General features: G+C 56.9%; 1 protein-coding gene across 1 annotated transcript; it reads left to right on the top strand.

Annotated features, from left to right (window-relative positions):
• CCDC92B (coiled-coil domain containing 92B) lies at window positions 1-23,673 on the top strand. The gene is made up of 4 exons (XM_040578789.1): window positions 1-79; window positions 7,056-7,209; window positions 12,030-12,077; window positions 16,832-23,673. Exons 1-4 carry the CDS (start codon window positions 35-37, stop codon window positions 17,488-17,490), a joined length of 906 nt encoding a protein of 301 aa, XP_040434723.1. The 5' UTR covers window positions 1-34; the 3' UTR covers window positions 17,491-23,673.
• The last annotated feature ends 1,096 nt before the right edge of the window (window positions 23,674-24,769 follow it).

The following is a 24,769-nucleotide window of genomic DNA, read 5'->3' as shown; positions in this document are numbered from 1 at the left end:
GCGGCCCCGGCCCCGGCCCCGCCGCCGCCGCCCCATGACGCCCAGCGGGCGCCCCGCGGGGCCCCGCCGCTCCCCCCAGGTAAGGGCCCGGGGCGGCAGGGCTCGGCGGGGCTCGGCGGGGCAGGGCGCGGCGGGCGGCGGGCTCGGTGGGGCCCGGGGCGGGGAGAGGGGCCCCGGTGCGCGGGGCGGAGGCGCGGGGCCGCGGGGGCCGGGGTGCGGCGGCGCGGGGCTGCTGTCCCTGCCGAAGTTCCCGCGGCCCCACGGGTGCCCGTTCTGGAAGTTGCCTCGCCCCGCGGGCGGCACCGGCGGCGGGGCTGCGCGGCTGGGAAGCGGCTCCCGGCGCGGCACTGCGCTCAGAGCCTGTGGCAGGGCTCCGCCGGGCACCGGGCAGCCTTGCTGCGGCCCTCCCGGGCAGGGTGGCACCGCGGGCAGCGCTCACCGCAGGGGCGGCTGGTTGGAAGTGGCGGCGGCGGGCTCCATCCTGCTCCTGCCGCGGAGTGGGGTCCGTAGCTTTCCCCCGGAGCCAGCAGGAGAAAGCACGGCCTTGCTTGCAGCGTCTGCAGCCGAGTGACAAGCTTCAGCTCTGGCTGCTAGTCAGGCTGCTCTGTTTAGAGAATTGCCAGAAAACACAATAATTTATCATCAGCGTTTGGCTTGGTTTTATCTTTAAATAGATCTGGGTAGATAATTGATGGCAAATAGGGCTGCGAGCGTAATCCTGCCTCTACCGAGATGCGGGGAGGTTTCCCACTGACTTTCCCAAGGCCGAGATTTCACCTCTAGTTTCTATTCCCGGCATCGCCACTACCTCCGTGACCTTCTGCAAGTTTCTCAGCTTCCTGCTGCCTTGTTTTCCTTACATTTAAAGACGCACTCGCTCCGTGGTGTTGTTGCCAAGTTTCTGTTCATATTCTTTGAGATCGTAAATACTAAGCACTATAGATTTCTGATATGTATCAGCATTTATTCCTGCGTATGTTTTAATGCAGTGGTGAGGAGGTGGCTGGCAACTGCCATGGGATAAATTATCGACCTGTTCCTGCAAACCTCATTTGTGTCCTCTGACTCCCAGTTAATTTACCATTTATGGGGGAAAACGATTACGTGGGTAAGGGCTGGATCTCGGTGTGACCGTGTTTGCACTGGGGTATGTGTACATGCAATACTGTACCTGCCTTTCAAATGCCTCATCTTGCGTCAAAGTTTTGGGATTCTGACTGGCATTAAACAACAGAACTGAGTACAGTTTTGCCCTGGAAACAAATTCTCAAACAATCTGTGCAAAGGAGATCAGCTCCTAGCAAGCTCCACACCAAATTGGTCATTGTAGCTACTTCAGGAGGCTGCTCTGGTCACTTTGTTTTGGGAAATAAGAACTCTGATAAATTGGGATGAAGTTGCAAATCTCACTGACATTTTCCGATAGCACTTTGAAACACCCAACTGAGATCAGGACTCCCAATGTGCTTGTCCCAAAGATTGTAGTTGCATCGTGAGAAGGTAAGGAGGGGGGGGGGAAAATGTGTTTTTGAGGCAAGGGCAGGCACACAGGGAGGCTCAGGAGTTGAGACTGTGCCCACAACCATCCAGCGTGGGGGACTGCAGGGCAGTGAGCTCAGCGCTGCTGCACCCCACACCAGTGCTGCAGCTGGGTGTCAGCCCATGGCCCAGGCTTGGAGAGCCTCAGCCGAGGGACAGGGCAGGGGGTGGCTGAGCATGGCAGGGAAGCTTTCTCTGCAGGGAGCAGCTCTCCAAGGCCTGTTCTGGAGTGCACTCACCTGTTCCTAGTGGATATCTCCCCAGGTTCATGTTTGTGCGTTGCACCCACGTGGTCTGCCTTGAACTGCTTGTGCTCAGCAGTCCCAAAACCTCCTCTAGCTTATCCAGCACTTTGTCAGCTAAGCTTTCACCATCTCTCTGAGTGAATTTGCAGTTGAGGATTAAGATATAAAAAATGCATTTTTAAAGATAAAGGTCTGGTCATGAGTGCCTGCTGAGGGCTATCCCACCACTCCAGGGAGAGACCTGAGAGTCCTGTGCTCAAAATCTTGGATGGTCAGCAAGGGAACCTTGTTCCTGGAAAGCTCTCAGTGATGGAGCAAAGCCCCTTGTATGTCCAGTCTCCAAAACTGGAGACAGCCGTTCAGCCCCAGCTCTGCAGGGACAAGGAGCCAGCTCGGGTTTTAAGTGTCACCTTTGAATAGGGGCAAAAATCACCATTTAGCTGATTGCTGCCTCCTTTCCAGCTCTCGTGGTGTGTATATATAAAACTATCAGAAGTGCAAGGGCACAGAGCATCCTTCAAGCTAAAGAGAACTGTCACTTACCCTTGACTTTTATCATGAATGACGTAGTTTTCTAGAGTTGTAACCTCATTCATAACTCCTCAAAGCCACAGAGTACATGGGCACTGCAAAGGCTTCCACCACCAGTTGCTTTGGCAAGTTAGAATAACAGCTACAGCAAGGCAGGGATCAGAGCAGCGTTGCTTCCAACCCCGTCCCTACTTGCTGCAGTACAACCATCCTTTTGGGAGCCATGCTTGCAAGGCCATGGCTCGGGAAGCTGGTGCTTCTCAGCATCCCTGGGAGTGACAGCCCTAGTCACTGTGCTCTGGGTCTCATGTCTTGGGCACAGGCTGAAGGTTCCCACCTTGCTTCACCGCATAGAGATATGGTCCTCAGCACTTGCTGGGTGCTTTGAAGCCCTTTGACATGGGAAGCCTGGGCATTATTAGCTGGGAGATGCGGTGGCCCTGTAAAGCATTATTAAGTCAGCCAGCAGCAGCAGCTAATCCTTATTAATCCCCAACACTTCCCAAGTGATTGTGCCGTGTGAAACGACCAAAGACACGCATCAAACTAAAGGGTCAAAAAGCTGTTGCAATCTCCACTTGACTTTAGAACCAAGGGAGGGAAGCTATCAGCCGTTGAGAGTTTGGTTCTGAAACCCTTTGGGGTAACAACCGGACACAGCCTTGGCAAGGCGGAGGTTCACCCGCTGCCTTCTGGTAACGTCAGAGGTGCTCAAACAGCTTACAGATGCTATTGAAACCTCAGGACTAAATTGCAGCTTCGTTAATAGCTCTTGGCTCTTGCATCATTACCTATGACACAAAGCTGTCTAACGGCTGCAGAGTGGAACAGCATGTTCCTGCCTTTGCCCGTGGGGCCGTGGGGTGGTGAAGCCGCAGCAGCTTCGGGCCACGGTCTGTGCCCCCCTGGGCTCCTGTTGCAAGGGGCAGGAGAGCCCCAGGAGAACTCTGCCCACCTCCACTCTCAGGCAACAGCATGACCATTCCCGGCCACATCCTCGCTGCCTGTGAAGGCACCTCCTGCCCCTGCCAGCCTCTGTGTCCTGTTTGCGGATGGGAGTTCCATGTCTAGACAGATGAGGTGCCCCCCCCCCCCCCCCCGACACGATACCTCTGATGTTCCTGCCACAAGCTGAGAGCTGTTTCTCAATGGAAATGGTGAAAGTCATGTTGGACAGGCAAAGCTGATCCAAACCCACTAAGGACTTCCCACAGCAATTCCAGAAACAGACTGTTTTTCTCCCCCATACACAGGTAAATTATGTAGGCTTTTAATCTTCCAAATCAGACACAACAGATGTCAATCCCAGATATTTTTTCTTTTACTTTCTTTACAGATTGATATTAATCAACTATTTATTTTCAATGGAAAACACTTCCATTAGTAAAAGAAGGGTAATTTCCTACTTAAAGGGAGGAGGGAAAGTTCAACGGAAAATTTGCAGCCATTTCTACTAAAGACATTTCAACTAGACAGAACAAAGTGCTTGAAAATAGCACTAAGCATCCCCTGGGCTTCATCCAACCTACTTTCTGATGTTTCCCAAGATGAGGTGCCACAACTTCCATCAAGAAGCTGCTCTAGAGCCCAGCACATTGCGCTTCCACAGCCCCGGCTGGCAGGAGGGTTTATGCCTTGGTATGATTTGTATTCCTAGCCTATGGCACATGCCCAGTAACTTCCACAGCCATTGCACTGGCACAAGTAAATGTGCTCCCATCACACCCCAATGAATCCCCATCACTGCCAGCTCTCAGGGTACAAAGAAGGAACGCCATCTCTCTTGTCGATTAATTACGCTGCCATCAGGAAAGGCTAGGTGACTTACAAGACTTAAAAATCATCATCTTGCCACTCAGAAGAATAGGAATGATTAGGGGGTTAAGTCTAGAGCTAGATCCCCCTCTACCCTGCTTCCATTTTAAGGTGCCCAGCAATGAGGGGCTGCAGGTCCCCAGGCTTGCAGAGATGCCCATGCTTTCCTTGCACGGGGCTGCACGCCTTACATGTGGCCAGGCAGGACTAAGCAGGCTGAGCCAAGGCTATTTTCACTTATATGACATTGTTCCACAGGGAAGCTTTAAGCCGGTATAAATCATAGCTCCTGCTATAAGCGCCTTAAATGAGAAACAGGACCTTTGTATCTGTTGCTTTTATGTATCACACTGGCATTTTTCAAGCTTTCCCATCACATTCATAGGGTGAATTTTTGGAGCATTTCATTCCCTGAATAGCAGAGCCATAGAGTCGTAGAACCATAAGATCATTTAGGTTGAAAAAGACCCTTAAGATCATCAAGTCCAGCTGTAAACCATAAACCCTGCTGTAAGTACAAGCCCAATTACTTAAACCTTAAAGTTGCCTCCAGAGAGGGAAAATGCATTGCTTTCAAAGGTACAGGACAAATGCTTACACAAAGCGCGATATCCTGTGCAAAACGAAGGAGGTGCCCTGATCTCCTGTATCTGACTCCCAAGATAACAAATTATTAATACGCTGTAGAGAGACTCATAGCAGAAAGATCCACGACAAAACAGAGGTACTTCTCAGAGCCACCCTAAAACTTGAAGTTTCATTATTTTGCCTCCAGAAATGGCTCCCTAGGACATGAAAAAAAACCAGTGACAATCCACCATCTGTCTATGCTAAAGCCAGTTCCCATTACCCAATATCTTATTTCATGCTTCATGCAGAGCCCCCCCAGGCAGAGGCACCCTCCGGGCTGCAGCAGGAGCCCCAAGCCAGGTCTCCAAGGGGGACGGCCAGGGCAGCCCTCAGCCCCCTCATACAGCTTGGTCTGACCCCCTCAAGCAGGGGCAACCACAGGACAGCACAACTGCTATCACTTCTACTCATTGACAGGCCAATTAGGTGTTGCAGCTGCCTCTAATCTCCCTGCCCGTGCACCACCAGCATCATAAGTTGGGGTTCACACCCAGCCCCCTCCCAGCCCATGCTACTTCTGCTGCAGAGATGAGTGGCAGCATCAGTGCTCCCCAGACCCTTGGCGCTGGCCTGCCTCGGGGGTATTGCAGCTGAGAAATCACCCACAGAAGCCAGACCAATGGCTGAGCAAACCAGGAGGCAGAGCAGCACCAGCCCCTTGCAGGAGGGGTTATGCCACGGGGTGGAGTGGGGTACGGCTGGGGCAGCTGTGGGGCAGAGCTGGGGCAGAGGCAGGCGTGCTCAGCCTGGGCAGGGGCTGCGTGAAGGCAGCATCGTGCTGCGCCACAGTCCCTTCTCCCCATGCGGGGCATCACCCACCCCCTGGCCCCTGCAGCGCTGCCCTGTACACAGGGGCTGACCCACGCTGTGCCTACGTGCCGGCTCGCTGCCGGGAAGGGTCACGCAGGTGCCGGGAGCCACAGCTGGTGAAAGCAGGCTGGGGGCCAGCCAAGGGCGATGCCACAGCAGTGACACACAATGGGAAATACCCCGAACCTGTTAGTCCTGAAGCCTCACTGCACCCCCACTTCATTAAACAGTAGCAACGTGGAGACCTGACTTTAAGGTTGTCACAGATCTGGAGAGGCATTGGCAAGAGCAAAGCTTTGAACTCAGGGCACTGCCAAGATCACTTACTGTGGAATCAAGCTTAAATACAGTTTGATTCGATTTTGGTTGTGGGAATTATTTTAAAATGCACTGCATTACTGTGCTGGGCATGCCATAAACGTGAGCCAAAGTGCTTGCTGAGTTCTGAAGTTTCTATAGAAAGAAAACTGAAGTCAGATGTGGATGCTGGAGGGAAGGAAAGCAGCTTCCTAGGGCCAGGATGGTGCATGCCATCCCTCAGGCTGGCTGGCCCAATGTCTCCCCATAGAATCACAGAATTGTTTAGATTGGAAAAGACCTTTAAGATCATCGAGCCCCACTGTTAACTCAGCACTGCCGGGTTAGCTCAGTTTGCTGTGGCTTCCCCTCCTCCTGGACTGGGTGTGGGGAGTAAGCATGGATTCCACATCCATATGGAATGGTATTTCCCAGGATTAAGGGTTCTTTCAGAGGTTTATTTTTATCTCCCTGGTGCAGAGGCACAGGTAGGCAGCTTGTGCAGCTGCTTTGCTGGAGCCATTAATTAATGCTTGGTGATGGACCCCCAACCAGGGCTGAGCTGCCCGGAGTAGGACTGACAGCAGCTCTTGTCTGCCAGGTGAATTACCAGGGAAGACGTTTCTTCTTCTGGAAGACAATGTGACTCTCCTTACCACGTAATACTGATCGGGTTAGACAGAGCATATTGTATTTTTCATGTGTTAGATCTCTCGCTGCAGTTACTGCTTCGTAATATGTGGCTTGTCAAGTGAGAGCCAAGATCGACTCTGGTGCAACTCCCACCTGGGGACTGCAGGGAGCAATCCTGTCCCAGATGCAATCCTGCTCAGTGACAAAACATTTCCTAGGGCCAAATTCAAAATAGAAACGAGCCGTTCTGATGCCAGGGTCTGTGCAGCAGCATTTGCTGCTCGTGTAGTCTCTGAGCCTCCCAGCCCGTGCGCAGACAGGACGGGAGCTGGACCCATGAGGTGCTGGGGCAGCGGGGTGGCTTGGGGGCCAGTCCCCAGGGTTCTGAGCAGGGATGCTTTGCCCACAGCCACATCCCTGTGGAAAGGGTAGACAAGAGCAGACACCCGCCCTGCTCCCAGTGGGCTCTGCCCTTTGCAAGGGCTCTGGGGACGGGGCTCGCAAGCCCAGTGTGCTGCTGCATGTCTGATCACGAGCCATCTCCGCTCCCCGCAGGCCTGGACCGTGAATTTGGTTGCGATGGAGACTGTGTCCCTGGAGCACCAGATACAGAGTGTGCAGCGGCACATCACTTTCCTGAAGAAGGAGCAGATGGAGCTGCTCCATGATCTGCACCTGGAGATCCTCCGCTTGCAGAAGCACTGCTCAGGTGAGTGTTGGGCTGGCCATGGCATGTGGGAGCGGTGTGCCCACAGGGCATGTTGGGCAGGAAAGCTGCTGCTGGCACCCCAGGGCTGGTCTCGCACAGGAGCTCGCACTGGCGTTTGGCAGGATGCATGGGAGGAAGCACCAAGCCACAGGTGATCTTGCTCGGTGTGGGATCAGGGGATCCCCATTCCCTTCAGCCTCCCACTTGCAGTACTGGCCTGGATGCCACTAGCCCCTTCTCGGGCAGTGCTATGTGGCCACCAAATCTAGCATGGGTCAAACCCTCTGAAACCACTCCTCTGTGAATGGGTACCAGCAGCTTCCTCCAGCTGCAGCACTGAAGAACCAGAGCAATTTTTATTCTGGACATCAGCTGGCTGGGTGGGTGATAAGACAGGAGTCTATGCTGATAATCCATCATTAAAACCCTCTTCCTTTGTTTTCACACCGTGCTCAGGGCAGACTTCTGAACGAGGATTAGCCCTGGTAGCTCAGCACTCTCGCTGGCTGCATGTTCCTGCACCTTGCAGTAGTTCGGCTGCAGTAGTCACTGCCCCGAGGGATTCGCTGGGGTAAGGAAGAGGGAAAACCCAGCATTAGCCAGCAAGGTGGTCCTGGCTTTTCCTCTTGTGATCTGTGCCCAAAAAGGTATTTTGATTATGAAAACGTAAAGTAGTTCATAATTTCTCCCCGGTGCCAGTATCAGTACCCAGGTGCCAGGGGAAAGAGGGTTGAATGCTGTTGATAACAGGGATGCACGGGACCACACCAAGGCCACTTTCAGAACAGGAGGAAATGTGATTTTCTTGTTTATATTTTGTTACTCTTTATTCTCTTGCACACAGAGAGGTGGAATCCATTCCCTTCCTGCCAGCCCAGCCCCGAGCTGCCAGTATCAGTATCTTCTTGCCGTGCTTTACTGCTGTGGTGCTGAACAAGCACCAACGTCAGCAGCATCAGCACATCTATTCCCCCACCCCAGGTTGCTCCTGCTCTGGAGGGAAGGTCCCTGCCAGGCATCCGCAGCCACCCCTCATGCAGAGGCTGCCACCTCCCAGCCTTTCCCAAGATCGGGGGCTGTCACCAGGAGCCTGGCCTCTCGGGGAGGGGGCAAGCTGCTCCCCGTGGTCTCGGCAGACCCTGCAGCAGCTGGCCAGGGTCTGCCCATCTCCAGTCCTCCGGAAGCGCAGCCACAAGCCTGGCACGGGGCTCAGGGACCTGCCCCAGCTGTGGGGTGCACGGCCACCAGACCCCACCCACGGCACCTCTGCGGCAATGTCTCCCTCCCCTTCAGCCAGCCTCGCAAGAGCACTGGCTCCTCAGCCTCCTGCCCACCACCGAAACTCATTCCAACTTGTGCCATCGATGTCATCAATAATTCAGCTGTAGCTAATTACTCCTTATCTTCCATCCTCCCTGATTCCTGAGAAACAAAGAAATGTCTGCATTGCTAAAACCATCTGATTTCCCCCATCCTTTCCCAGCTTTTGCTGTTCTGTTTTGTTGCTTTAATGGCTTCATCTATGGCCTCTCCAGATAGGTGAGACAGGGAAGTTCTCATGCATAAATCAGGCGCTGGGGGGTTCTGAGTCCCCAGGGGCAGCAATGCACCCGTTGCACAGTTGGTTATAACTGATCTCTTCCCAGTGCGGCTGAACCACAGCACTGGCTGACCGGACGAGGGTCACAGCCTCATCTGCGAGGTGTACAATTCTGCAGCGCCTTTCTGTTAGGAGTGATGGGGACAAAGCCAGGTTAGTTTTACGGTGACTTTGCTGATGGTTTGAATGCAGTTGTCTGGTGGGGCTGTTTGCAGGAGCCAAGCGGAGTCGGTAAGTCAGTGCTTCCCTGTCGTGGCCCTGCAGAGCTGTGCCAGCTGCCCTGGAGCTCTCATTTCAGACCTTAAGACATTTGCACCATCCCCTCGGTCTCCCCAGGGTGTCACCACTGGAAATGCCCTCCCTCCTACAGACATCCATCTCCTCATCCCTGAGAAGTTCTGTCCGCCTGCAGCGGCAGCAGTGGCAGCTCTCAGGTGCCAGAGCCCTCGTCGATGGAGGGAGCGTCTGCTGCGAGGGGACCTGAGGGGGAGGCACACAGCAAGCCAGCGCCTTTGGATCCAGGCTGGATCCAGCAGCAGAACAGCTGTGTTCAGAAGGGACCTTATTCAAGTAAATAAATCCCTGGGTTTGCTGCCTGTGGACACCAGGCAGTTCCCACTGGTTGTGCCCAGCATCCCAGGAGCCTCCACCACCAAGCCACATGGGCCAGCAGCAAGGGCTAAAAGCAGGATGGAGCCCCCACGTGCTCAACCCCACAAGCCTCCAGCACCCTGCAACCTCGTGCCCTTCACCGCAGCCTGGTAGGGGGAAGAGGGCAGCTGCTTTGGGCAAGTACTGCAGCCCTTGCTGCGGGGCAAGGGCAGAGCCAGCCCCAACAGTCCGAGGCTTTAGAGGAAGGTAATGCAGCCCAGAGCCCTGCAATTCATTTATTGGAAGGAGCCTCATGTTACAGAGGAGAGTTGGCTTCCCTCCCACTTCCATTTTATTTGCAAGGTATAAACACAGCAGAAATAGCAATAGATTCCTCTGGCTCTTCTGTTTCTCCTTTTACTGGAAGATGAGCTGAAGCCTTGTGGCAATAATCACCCTGCTCAGCCGTGCTAGCAGAGCACCAGGGGAAGGCTGGTTCTGGGAATGGAGCAGGATCTGGGGGGATTCCCTGCCAGGCAATGTGGTGTATAGCAAAGGTGCCAGCTGGGCTGTGCCATGATCCCTCCTTACCCTCGCATGCTGGGGCACCAGGACAGGCCTCCCAGGCACCAAAGGGAAGCCTGACGTGTTGAGAGAAGCCATGTATTAAATAAACCCTTTTCTAGCTTGCCTTTGAGTATCTAGCCCCTCCAAGGGGCACATAGCCACCTCCAAGAGGGTCTCAAGCCCTCAGGCAGCTGGCGCTGGGGGACTCCTGTGGGGCAGATGCATGTGCCTTAGCCCATGGCAGGGAATACAAAGCCCTCCTTGGCCGTTTCCTGCACCAGGCACATTGAAGTGCATCACTCAGCAGTGCCCTGTCCTCTGCCCTGCGCAGGGGCACTGCTGGGAGCCAGCTGCAGCTGGGGCCAGCAGCGTGGGAGATGGGATGCAGAAGTGCAGAGCAGCTGGATCCTTGCTACAGAGGCTGGGCATGCTGCAGAGCCCTGCAGGGTGCTCTCCACTGGGTTTGCAGGGGATGGTACCGGGGCAGGTTCCCACCAGCCCCTGTAGCTCCTGTGCAGAGGTTGGGACCCGGAGCTGTGCATCATCCCCAAGCCCTGCAGTTGCTCAGCAGGGGGATGACTTCTTTGGAAATAGGCAACTGCTTTAGTTTTCATTCGAAATATATCTGAGACTCCAAACCTATTATTTTAGCTTCAGAAAAATAACACAGTTGCCATTGATTTCCAATGGGACAGTCGAGAGAGCTGAAAGCTTTCCAGAAACTGCATTATGTTCTCAGTTACTTCTGCCTTCTCACTACAGATTTGTTTTCCAAGACAGACGGGCAGAGCAGCCCGAGCCAAACGTTTCGTTTCAGAAGGATGGCAGTGGTGAGGATTAGAGTCAACATGAAAGCAGATTAAAAGAAAAATGTAGGGCAAAGATTAACCATTTGAACTCATTTCCAGAGAGAAGGAGAAAAAAAAAAAAGGCCCCACAACAACTGAATGCTGCTGCTGCCGCCCCTTTCCTCCTCCCTCAGAGCTGCTGATGGTTTGGTGGGTGGCAATTAATTAATTCAAAAGAGATTGCCTATAGAAGTGCAGGGTAAAGTGAAGTCCAGAAAGTCCATCCTTTGCTACCCTTTGTGAGCTGTAGCCCAGGGCTGGGCAGCAAGCAGGCAGCATGCCAGGGCAGAGCAGGCAGGCACGGGCTGCAGCCCCATGGTGGGCTCATCCCCACAGGACACCGCCCTCGCTACTGCTCCCAGGGGCAGCGTGGGCACAGGGCAGCTCTGCCTGCACCCACACCCTGGACCTGCAGCACTGCTGCCCAGGCCCACGGCAGCAGATGAGACAGTCATGAGGACACTTTGTGGTGCCCGAGGTCTGCAGCCCGTGTCTCACCCTGGGACATCTGTATCCAGCATCCCCAAGGAAGGCTGGGGGCCACATCCCACAAACCAGCTCCTCTCCATCACTGCCGCTGCCTTGCCTCCCTGTGCCCAGGCAGATGCCTGCAGCACTCAGGCTGTGCTCATGCTCGCTAGCAGGCTGAGAGGGATTTTGAAGCTGCCCATTGCCCCCAAGCAGGGCAAGCATCCTTCTGCAGGCACATCGTACAGGGACGAAGCCATCCCGCTTGCGTCATGTGCAGAGGCAGAGATCAGCCTGGAAGCAGTAAATTATGAAATACTTCGGGTGGCAGCTTACACTTTGGTCTATTTTCAGTCCATTGCTCTGCTCTTTGTCCTGATTTTTTCAAGCACTGAAAATGGTTCAGCAGCTCTCTTAGAAAAAGGTGGCGTTGCTGGAGAAAAAGAGGCTCAGGCTCCGCCATGGGGCAGGACATGCAGGCGCTGCCTTGGCCACAGCACAGGGCAAGTGCCCTGGCAGATGCCAGATCCCAAGGCTGCTTAAAAAATAAATTGCCAGAATTGCCTATTTTTGGCTCAGCCTCTGGCAGGTGATCCGAGATGGCCACGCTCACACCACGGGCTGGGCAGAGGCAGTGCCACAGCTGTGGTGATTGCTGGTGCCCTGGCAGAGAGCAGAGGGAGACACAGGGAGTGTGCAGAACGGGTGGGATGCTCCTTCTCAGTCCTGTTTGATTTCTCTTCCAGAGCTTACCCATGACCTGGAAATAAAAGAGCTGGAAACCCGGCAGCAAGGTAAGAGCATGGACCTGTGCACGAGATAAGAGGGAGCATGTGTGGATACAGAGGGGCCACCCAAAGAGCCTGTGGCCGGAGGGGGCCCATCGGGCCACCCAGGGAGGGGACATGGACATTTGTCTGCAGGGGGCAGTCAGGCTGAAGACAGGGCTGTGGCTGCTAAGTCAGCGTGCACACAGAGCCTGTTGGCAGCCCCGTTAAATGCTCGGGCAGCCACCTAGGAAGGTTTTGCATGGGAAAGCCGGCATCCGTAGGTTGGCTTTGCTAATGCCCTGACACACACACACACCTGCCCGGGAGCAGCTCACAGACCCCCAGGGTGGGACTCAAAGCCCGCAAACCCTTCAGCCCCAGGGAAAAGCCAACAAGGACATTATCAGCCCCTGCTCCAGCTCTGCTCACCAACTGCAATCCAGACACCGATTCAGAAAATCTCCCGATAGTCTTGGTTCATTAATGGTCAGTTTTGCCTACAAAATAACCTTTCACATTCCAAAATAAGGGGGAGAAATGTCTCTGTGCATGAAAAGTGTCTGCAAGCTCCAGACACCATCCCAGACCTGGGACCAGCAGCAGAGAGCTGCCCAAAAAGCATTTCATAATGCACTGTCCCCTCGGGCCACCTGGCCCATGTCCTGCAGCCCCTCCTGAGGCAGCCCTGCTAAAGCATTTCTCCAGCCCAAAGGCAGCCTCATCCCCCTGCCACAAGCAGACAGGGTTGGGGGTGACTAGAAACCCACAGGCAACAGGCAATTCCCCTCTCCAAAGCCTGCCACAGGCAGGACAGCTCCTGCCAGGCCAGCATGGCACAGGGCTCTGGCATCTCTCACTGCTGGCAGGCAGCACGCTGGCCCCTGCCACCTGATGGGCAGGTTTTCAAATGAAAGCCTGTGCCGAGGGACACAGGCGCGGGGAGCTGGTGCTGAGCTCCCCTTGATTTCAGCTCCTCTCCTCCAGGAACAAGTGCCCTGACAGGCAGGGGCCTGGCACACAGACACACCAGCAGAGCAGGGACATGCCAGGGACAGCATCCTGCTGCCCGCATGCAGCTGGGCACTGCTCCCCACCTTCCTGAGCATCCCTCTACCATAGCCCTTCATCTGGAGGCAGATGCAGCTGCTCCCTACATCTCACCCACTCACACATACAGCCCTGACCTGCAGAGCAGAGTCCAGTCAGCCTGGTGCCTGAGCAGGATGCATTGGGCAATTCTCCAGGCGGTGGACTCCAGCCAGTGGGCCCCACACACAAGACCTGGGTGGTCCTCTGAAGGATGTGCTCAGCTCATCTGCCCTTCCCAGGCAGCCACTGGCCCCTTTCCACAAGGCTGTGGTGCCTCAGGGCTCCTGGCCCCTCTCCATCCACAGCCCAGCAGGCAGCAGGTGCATGTCAGAGTCCCCAGGGTGTCCCTTTGGGCTCCATCCTGCCTGGCCTTGCCTCTGTCCTGAGAAGCCACAGGCTAAGACCACCTCACCACGCTGTTCCTGCATGCCAGGAAATGCCACCACACAGCCCCAGGTGATGCATCCCTGTCCCCAACAGCACCTGGGTCAGGTGGGGACAGGCAGTGGTGCTTAGGCACCCATGGCCAGCAGAGAATGTTCTGTGAGTAGCTCAGCTCCTCTTCCTCCTCCATCCCAGGGATGAAGCTGAAACTCATCCCCGGCACTGCTAGGGCACAGTCCCTGGCACCAAGCCCCAGCCTGCATTTCATCCCCGGAGCCAGGGCTGGTGGTGCCAGAGCAGGCACAGGGCTGATCGCACCCAGCGTTCTCATCCCTTGGCAGCACCCTCACTCAGTGCTGGGGCTGGCCCCAGGGGGCTTGGGGGGCCATGGCCACCCCCACATGCTGTCTCAGCGCTCTCAAAACTAGCCAGCTGCAACAAGGCTTTTACCATCACATACCAGTTTAACTTCAATAAGTAGTTAGCACACCTTGCCCTGGCACAGCCACCAATCCCCCACAAGGCTTCAACAGTTCATCTACTGTTTGTGCTGTTCCTTCATACCCTTCAGGCCAATTGACCCTGCTTCTTGCCTCTGCTGCATCCTTCTCCTTGTCTCTCCTCCATCTAGGGCACGCACACGCTCTCCCCTTCCTCTGCTTCTTCCAGGTCTCTCTTCATTCAGTGCCCCTCTTCCATACCCTATAAGCTATTTAACTACTTAGCAGGAACCAGCCACAGCTGCACTTTATCCACATCAGCCAACCCACCACCCCTGAAGCAAGCCCACAGCTGTATATTATCAATGTTAATTAACCTGCCTTCATTCCTCTATAATTCCTCTAAATGTGCAGCCATGCACACCCAGCCCCTCTCAGCCCATGCCAGCCCCCACAGACCCCGGTTCCTACCCTGCCTCCCTCCTCCCACTGAGGTCCCTTGCCCACACAGGTGGGCTCACTGCTCCCGGGAGAGCCTGCTGCCAGCCCACCAGCTGCCATCGGAGCATCATGGACCATAATGTGCAGCGAGTCCCACCCACAGGTCTCTGCCCATCCTTCAGCCTTTTAACAGCTTACGAGGAGTGCGATCACATTTGCCACGTTTATGGGCCAACCACCTAATTTAAGATGCCATCAGATGATTGCTCTTCAAATGCCACTCGTAATAATTACTGCGTGCAACTGCCTCCCTTAAGATCTCATTATAAAGCATTTTTCCTCTGCAGAAGACACTTAGGAGCTGAGGCTATAAAGCAGTTGCAAATCGTATTGTCAGAAGCAGGGATGATTGCAGGCAAGGGGAGCAGGCCTGGGCAGGCAGGGGTGAGCGCAGGCAGGGCGAGCACTCGCTCCACACCACGGGCCGGGGGCAGGAGCTCGGCAAGGGCTGCCAGGGGCAGGAGTCCCGTCGCAGGCAAGGAGGGTGCGCTGGGGTGGTCTGGTCACCCCCGTGCCCCTGTGCCAGGCTCATGGCCCAGCCACAGTGCCCGGCCCTCCCGCTGCCTGCTGAGCCTGGCCTCTTTGCCGTGAGGGTGCGAATGCCCTGTGACGGCTGCTCCAGCTGCCACATCACACCCGTGGGTGGGATGTGCCCCCTGCCTGGGCAGCCCCTGGCACCCAAACAGCTCCCAGGGCTGAGTGTGGGGAATGCAGTGGCCTCAAGTGGAAATCTGTGCCCAGGCCAGGTCCCCGGGGTCCTGCAAGATCCCCACGCAAGCAGCGTGCCTTTCCTTTTGGAGATGACAACATGTCTTGGCTGAGGACAAGAGCACTTTGAGCCACTGCCCCCCACTCCCTCCTGCCCGGGAGACACATAGTATGGAGGGAGGGGAAATCCAGCTGCCAGCAATGCTCCAGTCTCCTCCTTCCTGATTCAGACCATCCTTTCCAACGCATCATCACCTGCAAGAGTTTCGCTGTCCCAAGTGCAAGGCCACCATGCACAGAGGAATGCAGACCCCCAGGAACCCCCCAGCACACAGGGCTGCCAGCCACGCCAGCCTGCAGGAGCATGGCTTGGGGGGGTGCTTTGGCCAACCCTGTCCTTCTGGAGTGCTTCCCCTCCATCCCTCACCACCTCCAGCCTTTCAGAGCAGAAGGGGTTGGGAAAATGCAAAGTTTTTTTATCCAGTTTGTTCTGCAGGTGTTTACTCAATGCAGTCTTTTGATGCCACTGTGGAGCGTGGGATGGATGGCAAGTGGGATGGAGGGACAGAGGGATGCAGGGATGCAGGTTATCCTCCTGCAGGCAGGTGGGAGGCAGCCCCCGCAGGCTGGCCAGGGCTGTGCAGGATGTGCAGGAGCAGTGCACACAGCCCCACATGAAGTCACACTTTTTTGGGTGCCTGTGCTGTGACTCAGAAGGGCCGGGACAGGGAGGGCATCCATCGCCCTCGAGGTGTGGGAAGGGCAGGGAGGGTGGTAGGAGCTGTGGGGAACCTGCCGCTTGATGCAGCGCCTCTGTTTTAACAAGTCCCATCCGTGCCCCATCGCTGGCAGCAGCTGCTGACAGGAGCAGGATGATGAACAGATCAGGTGTTAGAAGCCAGGGGTGATGGCGCAGTGTGCACACAGCAGCCAAGGAGGGCTGGCTGCCTGGCCATCCTGCCTCCCAAGACAGGCACCCCCTGGGCCCACTCCTCCCTCCTAAACTGGAGGTTCCTTCCCTGCTGAGCACAGCCCGGCTCCTCCGCAATCCTGGATTAGCAGCTCCATTCTCGCTAATAAGGCTGTGGAGCCTTGGGGCTTGAAGTCAAAGACACGTCCTGAGCTGGGCTGATGGTTTCACTGCTGCCACTTCCTTTCCTCTCCCAGCCCATATGCTCCCCCCTGCCCTCTGCCCACGCTCAAAGTCACTTCTTGGGTGAAAAACAAGTTACCCAGGGAAATTCTGAAACCGCAGCACAAGGCTGCAGCGAGGCAGAGGTGGTAGGTTCATGGCAATGGCATCTCCGCTGAAGCTGCCTTTGCTTTCACCCCCCAGTTTGGGTGTTAGCATCACACAGTGCCTGCAGTGTGGCAGCTCAGGGCTGATGGGGGTTCCCGTGCCTGCCTGGGCGTGTGGGGAAAAGCAGCTGGTACTAGCAGGCTTGGGCAGCTCACGGCCAGTTTTGGAGCTCCACCTTCAAAAAGCACCTGAGCAGCTTCGAAGGTGCTGCTGGGACATGCTGGTGCCATGGAGTGGCCAGTACCCCCAGTCACGTGCCCTCACAGCCACGGTGGGGGCGTGCGGGGACCCGCTGGGAGCAATGGGCTGAGCCGCCGCTGCCTCCCCTGACCCCTTTCTATGCCTTGCCCCCACAGATGTCCTGGACCGGGAGCTGGAGGAGAAGTGCCGGGCGATGGAGGCCCAGCTGCAGGAGAAGGAGAAGGACAACCTGGAGCTGCGCAAGGAGCTGCAGCACAAGGAGACGCTGGTGGCTGCACTGCGGTCCAGCCTCCGCAACAAGGAGCGCCGTTTCCTGGAGGAGCTGAAGCGGCGGAGCCACCGAGTCACCATCCTTGACACCGAGCTGCAGAAGCAGACGGAGGCAGCTGCCTACCTCTCCCTGCAGCTGCACGCCACTGCCCAGCGGCTGCCGGGCCCCCGGCCGGGTGGGCGGCCACCCCCCGAGCAGCCCCCCACCGGCCCCCTGGCCGAGGGCAGGCCCCGGCGCCGTGGCCACAGGGTGCATCCCCGACGCCCACCCGGGGATGGCCCCCGTCCCAGGGACCCTGTGCAGGAGGAGCACGATGCCATGCCCGACCCGGCCCTATTCCTCTACGCAGCGCGGCCGCAGCGCCCGCCGCCAGAGCCCCCTGCCCAGGCCTGCGGCACGGCCGGTGCCACCACGGCACCTCGGGTGCAGAGGGCCCCCCGGCAGCCTGTGCAGGAGCCGATAGCCAGGGCCAGGTTGGCCAAGGGCGAGCCCAGCAAGAGGCAGGGGTCCGGCTCCCATGGCGCTCCCCGGGCCCGGGAATAGGTGGCAAGGAGGTGGCATGGAATGACCAGCCGGGAAGACCTGAGCCCAGCGGCACCAGGGTGGGCACCGGCAGAGGTTGCTTTCCCCCGTCCCCTCGGAGGGGAAGGGGCAGCAGAAAGCGGATGCCCTGCTCGCACCTCCTGCCTGCCAGCAGCCGGGGAGGATCCCCCTTGCCCGAAGGGTCTGAGCCGGGGATGCTGCCAGCAGCACTGCAGAGCAGGCGGGCAGCCCAGCACAGAGTCTGCAAAGGGAAACGGCCGGGCGCCTGTCCAGAGCTTCCAAGGAAAAGGAAGGAAGGAAGGATGAAAGGAAGAAAAAAAAAAAGAGGACAGGGAAGAAAGGAAAGAAAGGAAGAAAGAAAGAAAGGAAAGGAAGGAAGGAAGAAAGATAGCATTCCTGCAATGAGGAGACCTTCCTGCTGCTGCTGCCCCTCGGCACGGACGCCGGGTGTGTTCTCCCCAGCCATGGGTGCCGGGAAGCGAGTGTGCAGCAGCAAGCAACAGGCTGTGTGGCACGTGGCTTGGCACAGCGGGATGAGCTCAGCCGGGCCTCCCGCCCTGGGCATCACTGGCACCAGGGCTGGGCTGGAGGGGGCCCCAGGCGTCACCAGGGATCCTCCAGGATGCAGGCAGCTGAGTAACAGTTGGTCCCATGGGTGCAGGAGGGATCCCCCTCCACAGGGACGGTGCAGCTGTGCCAGCTGGGTCCCAGGTCCCCTGCGCTGCGGTTCAGCTCTCTCTAACATGGATTTCCCTCACATTACATTTACACGCAGGACTTGGATGGGCAGCTGGACATAAGCTGTGAGTGCCGGCCCTGCTGGACACCACGTGCGGCTCCTCACCCACCGCAGCCTTGCTCCACGTGCTGCTGGAACCAGGCTGTGACTCGTGCCCATCGCACCCGGCAGGTCCCGTCTCGGCACCAGCATTCCGGTTCTCAGTCACATCCACAGCCACATCTGGGTTTGTCACAGACGGCTGAGCAGCCCTCCAGTCTTCTCCCACCACCTCCCCCTCCCTCCCAGCGCAGCAGCTGTACAGCACGCAGCCCTCACCCTGCCCGGGCAGCCTTGCCTGATCTCCAGACCAAGCCGTCAGCTTCATACATCTACTCCCTGGATGCTGTGAAACAGCAGAAATGCAGGGGAGGGCTCTGGCGGCCGCGCAGGGCAAAGGTCTCTCTGCGTGGGCACCAGCGCGACCTGCGCTGCTCTGGGCAACCCCGAGGGGCAGGTTTCGCCCTGGCGGTTTGGCTGCCATCCCTGGCCAGCCCGGCCACGCGGCGGTGCCCAGCCAGGAGCCCCGGCCCCTGGCCACAGCCAGCACCTTGCCTGGCTGCGTGGGCAGCGGCCTCCTGCAGGACCCCCGCCACCTGCACAGCTGGCGCGGGCAGGGGCGAGCCGTGGGCCACCATCAGACCCCATTTCTTTTCAGTTCAGTTTGAAACCTCTTCAAAAGCATCGCCCTCGTAGGGCAGTCGGGCTTAGCCTGCTCAAGCTCACCTGCAGCATGCCCATGCAGTCAGAGGTGTCTATTTTTGTAGTTCAATATTTATATACTATATTAAAATGCTTTTACAAGATTCTCAGCAATGGTCCCTAGGCCAGCTCTTCAGTAAAACCAAACCCCTGAGTGTATGAGCTGCACCAGCGGAACAGAAACTAGCAGCTTTTGTACCTTTTCTTTGGCTGGCATGTGGATAGTCAGGCTGTGGAGGGCAAGACCCCTCCTGCTCCCGCAGGGTACCCTCGAGGGCTGGGACCCCCAGCTGTCACCACAGTCTCTAATGCACCCCTGTGTTTGGGAAGGAGCTCGGCAAAGCCACACCTGCGGGGTCCCCTCAAGCCCAGGGACCAGTCACTCCGGCTGGAGCCCTGCAGAGGTGTGCAGCTGCTGGGGGCAAAGGCAAAGCTCTAGCAGGAGATTTTTGCAGCCCCTTCCATGCCCAGGGCTGCTGGCCCAGGAGCACAGAGCCCTCACCAGCTCCCACCTGGCCTCACTGACTGTCACCCTCCGTGGAAGGCTGCAGAGAGCCTGGCAGGGCATGCACATGCCCTGGCTGCAAAACATTGCATGCCCAAACTGCCTGCCCAAGGCAGGCAGGGTGCAGGGCAGTGCAGGATGTACTGGTAATGCCCAGCTGGGGTACGAGCACCTGGGCACAGTTGCACAAGGGAGAAAAGGCCCGGGTCTGGCTCTCGGTAAGGCTGTATGGGGGTTCCCACCTGTTTCCTGCTGCAAAGTGATTTAAAGCAGGCTCTGCCCACTGCCCAGCTCTGGGGCGAGCGGGCTGCACTCAGGGGCCTGCTTTCGCCCACCCCTGCAGAGGCAGTGCAGGGCAGCAAGGGCAGTTTGTGCTGCATTGCACAAGCAGCACCTGGTGTGCAGCATTGTGGCCACCCGGGGGCCCGTGGTGGTGTGCAGGTGAGGTGCCGTTTTGCCTTCGGAAATGGCTGTTTCTCTCAGGTTCGGAGAGATTCTGCTGAGGATTTGTCTCTATTCTCTTTTAATGTGAAAGAGAGTAATAGGTGTCCCCGCACAGTGTGGCTATTCCTTTAGCTGTGGTGTGCACAGCTGCTTTCCCCTCTCCTTCCTAGACAATCCTGCTAGACAGAGTATGTTGCATTTTAATTATAAAATGCTTGATAGGATCATGGTGTTCACAACTGACCTGAGTGTTGAAAAGGGGAGGAAGAGGTATGATCCTTCTTCTGTGTAAATACCTTCCTAGCAATCATCATTTTCAGTGCCTAGTATGTAAATGAAGCAACCCTGTCTGAGCTGCAGGACCCTTTCCTTTTCACTGCTAATTAGCAGCCTGCTCAAGGAGTCAATCTCATTTGCAGTCCCCCGATTGCTTCTCCCTCCTCGGGTGCTCCCCGGTGCTTGCGGGCAGCTGGGCAGGCCCTGAGCCCCGCAGCCCTCAGACCTGTGGGCAGAGCTGCCTGCAGCGAGGGGGGTGTTTCCCAGAGGGATGGAGAGGGAGCACCCCAGTTCCCCTGTGATGCCAATGTCATGTGCTTGGAAATGAGTTGTTGGGGCAAGCCCTGTGCTTTTCCCCAGGCACCCTTGCCTTGGAGCAGGAAGGATCAGTCCCTGCGTTGCTGTACCTGCTTCAGTCACTGCTGCTTTTCTTGGGGGGTGGGAGGGAAGCTCTAAAGATACTATATATACACTTATATATATATACACACACACACTTGTTTTGAAGGGAAAACACTGTATGATTGTAATAGAAATGACGTTGAGATAAATTATTTTAATCTTTGTATTTATATAAAATGATCAAAGAGATCAAAATGATAAAAAAAAAAAGAACAAAAAGGCAGCATTCCTATTTTTTAATGAGTAGGCTGCTGTTAGCCACAGCGAGTCCCAGGGAGCTGTGGGAGCCCAGGCAGCGCCCGCCCTCCTTTCCCTGGGCAGGGGGCTCTAACCGCCCCCAGTGTCTCGGACTGTAAGTTAGCCCTTAGCCTGTACGGTGTAACAGGGATCCATAGGTGCATTTAGTCAGTGCTACCGGACTCCTTGGGAGTCCAGAGGGTGCATACAGCTTCGACCTGCGCCATATACCTGACACGCATAGACCGAGGAGTGTAACCGCTGACACATATGTGCTTTGTATGGAACAAGCGATGTTTAATGTTGACTCGTAAAGCTTAATGATTAGACTGGAAATGGATGCATAGCAATAACGCTCGGTTGTTAAACAATGTCTTATGTGTATAAACCACAATGTGCTGAGAGCTTTCTGCATACAGACTAACAGCCGGGTGCCTCTCCTCTGCACCCCTCCACCCACCCCCTTGTGTTCTGCAGCTCTGCAGAGGCTCATGGATTTGATGTGTTTGGTTTGTTAATCTCTCTTTTCCTTATTATTGTTATTTTCCCTAATGCTCTCTGAGAAAGCAATGTCTCAACTTGTGCAACCCTGCAGCAGGCGCAGGGTGAGCAGTGGGTGGGGAGGAGATGCTCGCTGCGGCTGCGCTGCGGAGCCAGCAGCACTGGGAAGTAGAGCCCCAGCCCTGGTGACTCCCTGTGCACTTCCCTGGACTTATTTTAACCCTGGGCAAACCAGTTGGGAAGTTCTCCCTCTTGACCCTTTTAATTAAAAAGCCATATTTTCTGAATGTGTTTGCTGGGGCTAATCTAAGTGCTCCCAGCTGCATCCTTCCCATCCCTGCTGCGAGGGTGCCAGTGTGAGGACCTGAACAGTGCAGCCACTCCTGAACACCCCCTCAGGAGGCTGCACAGCCTTCCTGGCTGCTGCATGGTGCTGCGCAGAGACCTGTCTGCAGCGGGGCCTCATCCTGCTGCCTTGGGGAAGCTTTGCCTGGGGCAGAGCCCAAGGCTTTCTGTAAGCCGCCTTACTGCAGAGCAAAGTCGGGCGCGGGACACAGCTGGTGCATGTTACGCAGGGGCAGCTGCTGTGGGGGTGCTGAGGGGTGGTCCCCCTGGGATGCCTAGGAAGGCTGGCAGCAACGCAGCACCAAACGTCCTGCCTGAAGTGGCTGGAGAGCAAGAGCCAGCAGTGGTCAAGGAGGGGTTGCTTGCTCTGCATCTCCACATACGAGTTCCCCAAAAGAAGCTCCCCAGAGGCAGAGGAGCCCAGCTCTCTCTCCCCACTGGGAAGGTAAAACAGCAGCACGCCGATGGATTTTCATTTTTGGGACTTAGGGAAATGCTTCAAGGTCTTCATGTGCAGCCTTGTGAACAGGCTCCCGCTGCCCTGGTGAAGCTGCGACATCCTGACCTTCCCCGGGAAGCCGGGAACACCAGCCCTCGCTCTCTGGCAGCCCTAACAGCCAGTCTCACTGCAGTGATGCCACAGCCACCTCGGTGCACGTCTGTTCTTGTCACCCTCTTGCACCGTCAGTGCCTGGCTGCCAAGTCCTACCAGGAATGCGATAGGAGGGGAAAGAAAACTCCCCTACGCCTGTAGGTTGCCTCATGATGTGGATAAGATCAGCAACACCGGTGTGCCGGGCTGGGCAAGCAAGAGAAACCTGGGATGAATAAGCGCAGCAGCCGTGCAGGATCCCGCCAGACAGCAGGGCCTGTAAAAGCACAAAGATAAAAGTGGTGCGTCTCCTCGCTGGTTAAAGCTGCCCTTTGCTTCCCAAGGCCGGGTTTCTGCCTCTTGTCCCCTCTCTGCCAGTGCTCGCTGGGAGCTGGCCCTGCAGTGACGCTGCCATCCTGGCTCCCCACTGCAGCAACACGAGGGGCCGGCGCCTGTGGGCAGGGGGACACGGCTGGCAGGGGGGCATGGAGGGCAGGGGGACATGGAGCATGACACTCGGTACCATCACTATACCAAGTCGTCTCGTTTTGTTCTCCTTTCCCTCACGCCTGCGGGCAGGAACGGGGTTGCAAATCGGCCTGTGTGAGTGAGAGGTGCACCCAGCACAAACCCCAGCGGCACCTGGTCCTCCACAGGGTGTGGTGATGCTTCCTGCCTCTTTCCGATAGATTTCACTGATCTTGTGGCTTCCAAAAAAGATCCTCTTGCCTGTCATTGCAGTTATAGCAGGAATGAGACTGTTGGGCCCTGGGAATCCCCCAAATCTCTGTTGTACATCTGAAAAAGCAGACCCTTTCTCCCTCAGGGGGTGTGAGGAAGGTGCCGAGCCTCAGCCCCGAAAGGAATGCGCACCATCTGTATTTGCTCAGGTGTTTCAAGGTCACATGGAAGGTCACATGGAATGTCACCGGCATCCCAGTCCTTGCCAAGGGTGTAATGGGCCTCCCTAGGTGGGGACCATCACCTCTGCCTGGCCAGAGCTGTGCTCAGGACCCCGTGGAGGGCTCTGGCAAAGGGGTGGGGAGGGAAGCACCTCTGGGTACAGTTCCCCTAGTCCCAGAGCAGCTGCGGTTTTGTTGGAGCAAAAATATTCTTCTTGGCCGAGTTTGCAAAGCTCAGCCGAGAACAATAAAAGCCTGTGCCTCGTGCTGGGGAGAGCCATTGCGGTGGGACAGATGCCAAAGGTTTGACACTGCTCTGCTTTATTTGAATGTTCATTTTACTACATGACACCATTATTCGCCAGGACGATGTTAATGTTGACTTTGCTTTTTAACCAAGTGCTTTTCAAAATGTGTTAATACCCAGAGACTAGAGTATGGAGCTGTACTTTAGGAGTTGTTGTAATACGCCTTTTCTTAATAAAGAGGTTGAAATCTGCAAAGGGTCGTACTGTGCTGCCCCAGGACCTCCAGCCACAAACGCCGCTGCCACTTTCTCCAGGACTGATCCTGCCTCATCAACCACATCTCCACAGCTCCAGAGAACCTCATAGCAGCCCCATGCTCCTGGGAGGGGGGAGGAACGATGGGGTCACGCTTTATCTGGGAGTCCAGTGACAGGACAAGGGGCACCCATTTTAAACTGAGAGAGGGCACGTTTATATTAGACATTAGGGAAAATTCTGTACCGTGAGGGCAGTGAGGCGCCGGCCCAGGCTGCCCAGAGCAGCGGTGGGTGCCCGTCCCTGGCAGGGCTCAGGGCTGGGTGGACGGGGCCGGGAGCCACCCGGGCTGGCGGGAGGTGGCCCTGCCCGTGGCGGGGAGGGGGATGAGGTGATGATAGAATTGTTTAGGTTGGAAAAGACCTTTGAGCCCATCGAGCCCAGCCGTTGCCCCAGCACTGCCGAGCCCATCACTAACCCATGTCCCCAAGCGCCGCATCCGCGTGTTTTCCAAACGCCTCCCGCATGGTGACCCCAGCAGCTCCCCGGGCAGCCCGTCCCAGCGCTCGACCACCCTGGCGGTGGAGACATTTTTCCAGACACCCAGGTTGAGCCTCCCCTGGTGCAGCCCGAGGCCGTTCCCGCTCCTCAGATCACTCGCTCCGGAGAAGAGCGCGACCCCTTGGGGTACCATTAAGGCCCCTTCCACTCCTGGCCCTCCCACGACCCCCGCCGTGACCCGGCCGGGGCTACCTGCCATGCCTGGCCGCGGGGCGAGGGGTGCGCAGCGTGTCCCACGGGCCCTGCCGGGGGCGCGGGAAGACGCCCGGGTTTGAGCCGTTCTGCCGGCGCTCGCCCGTTCCCCGCCGCCCGGGAACGGGCCCGGCGGGTGCGGAGACCCCGCGCCACCGGCGGGGCGCCCCCCCCCAGCCCCGCGGGACTCGCCGGGCGCTGGCCCGTCCCGGCCGCGGCCCGCCCGCCCGGCGACCTTGCGGCCTGCGGGAAGGTCGCATGTAGCCGGGGCGGCAGCGAGCGGCCGCGGCAGCCGGTGGCCTTGACCGGGCCCCCCCTGGCCGTGCCCCCCCGCCGCCC

The sequence above is a fragment of the Falco naumanni genome, chromosome 1, assembly GCF_017639655.2.
Source record: "Falco naumanni isolate bFalNau1 chromosome 1, bFalNau1.pat, whole genome shotgun sequence".
In the NCBI taxonomy this organism is placed as follows: Eukaryota; Metazoa; Chordata; class Aves; order Falconiformes; family Falconidae; genus Falco; species Falco naumanni.
Note: the sequence above shows the minus strand (reverse complement) of the source record. Positions and strands in the feature narration are given on the sequence as shown.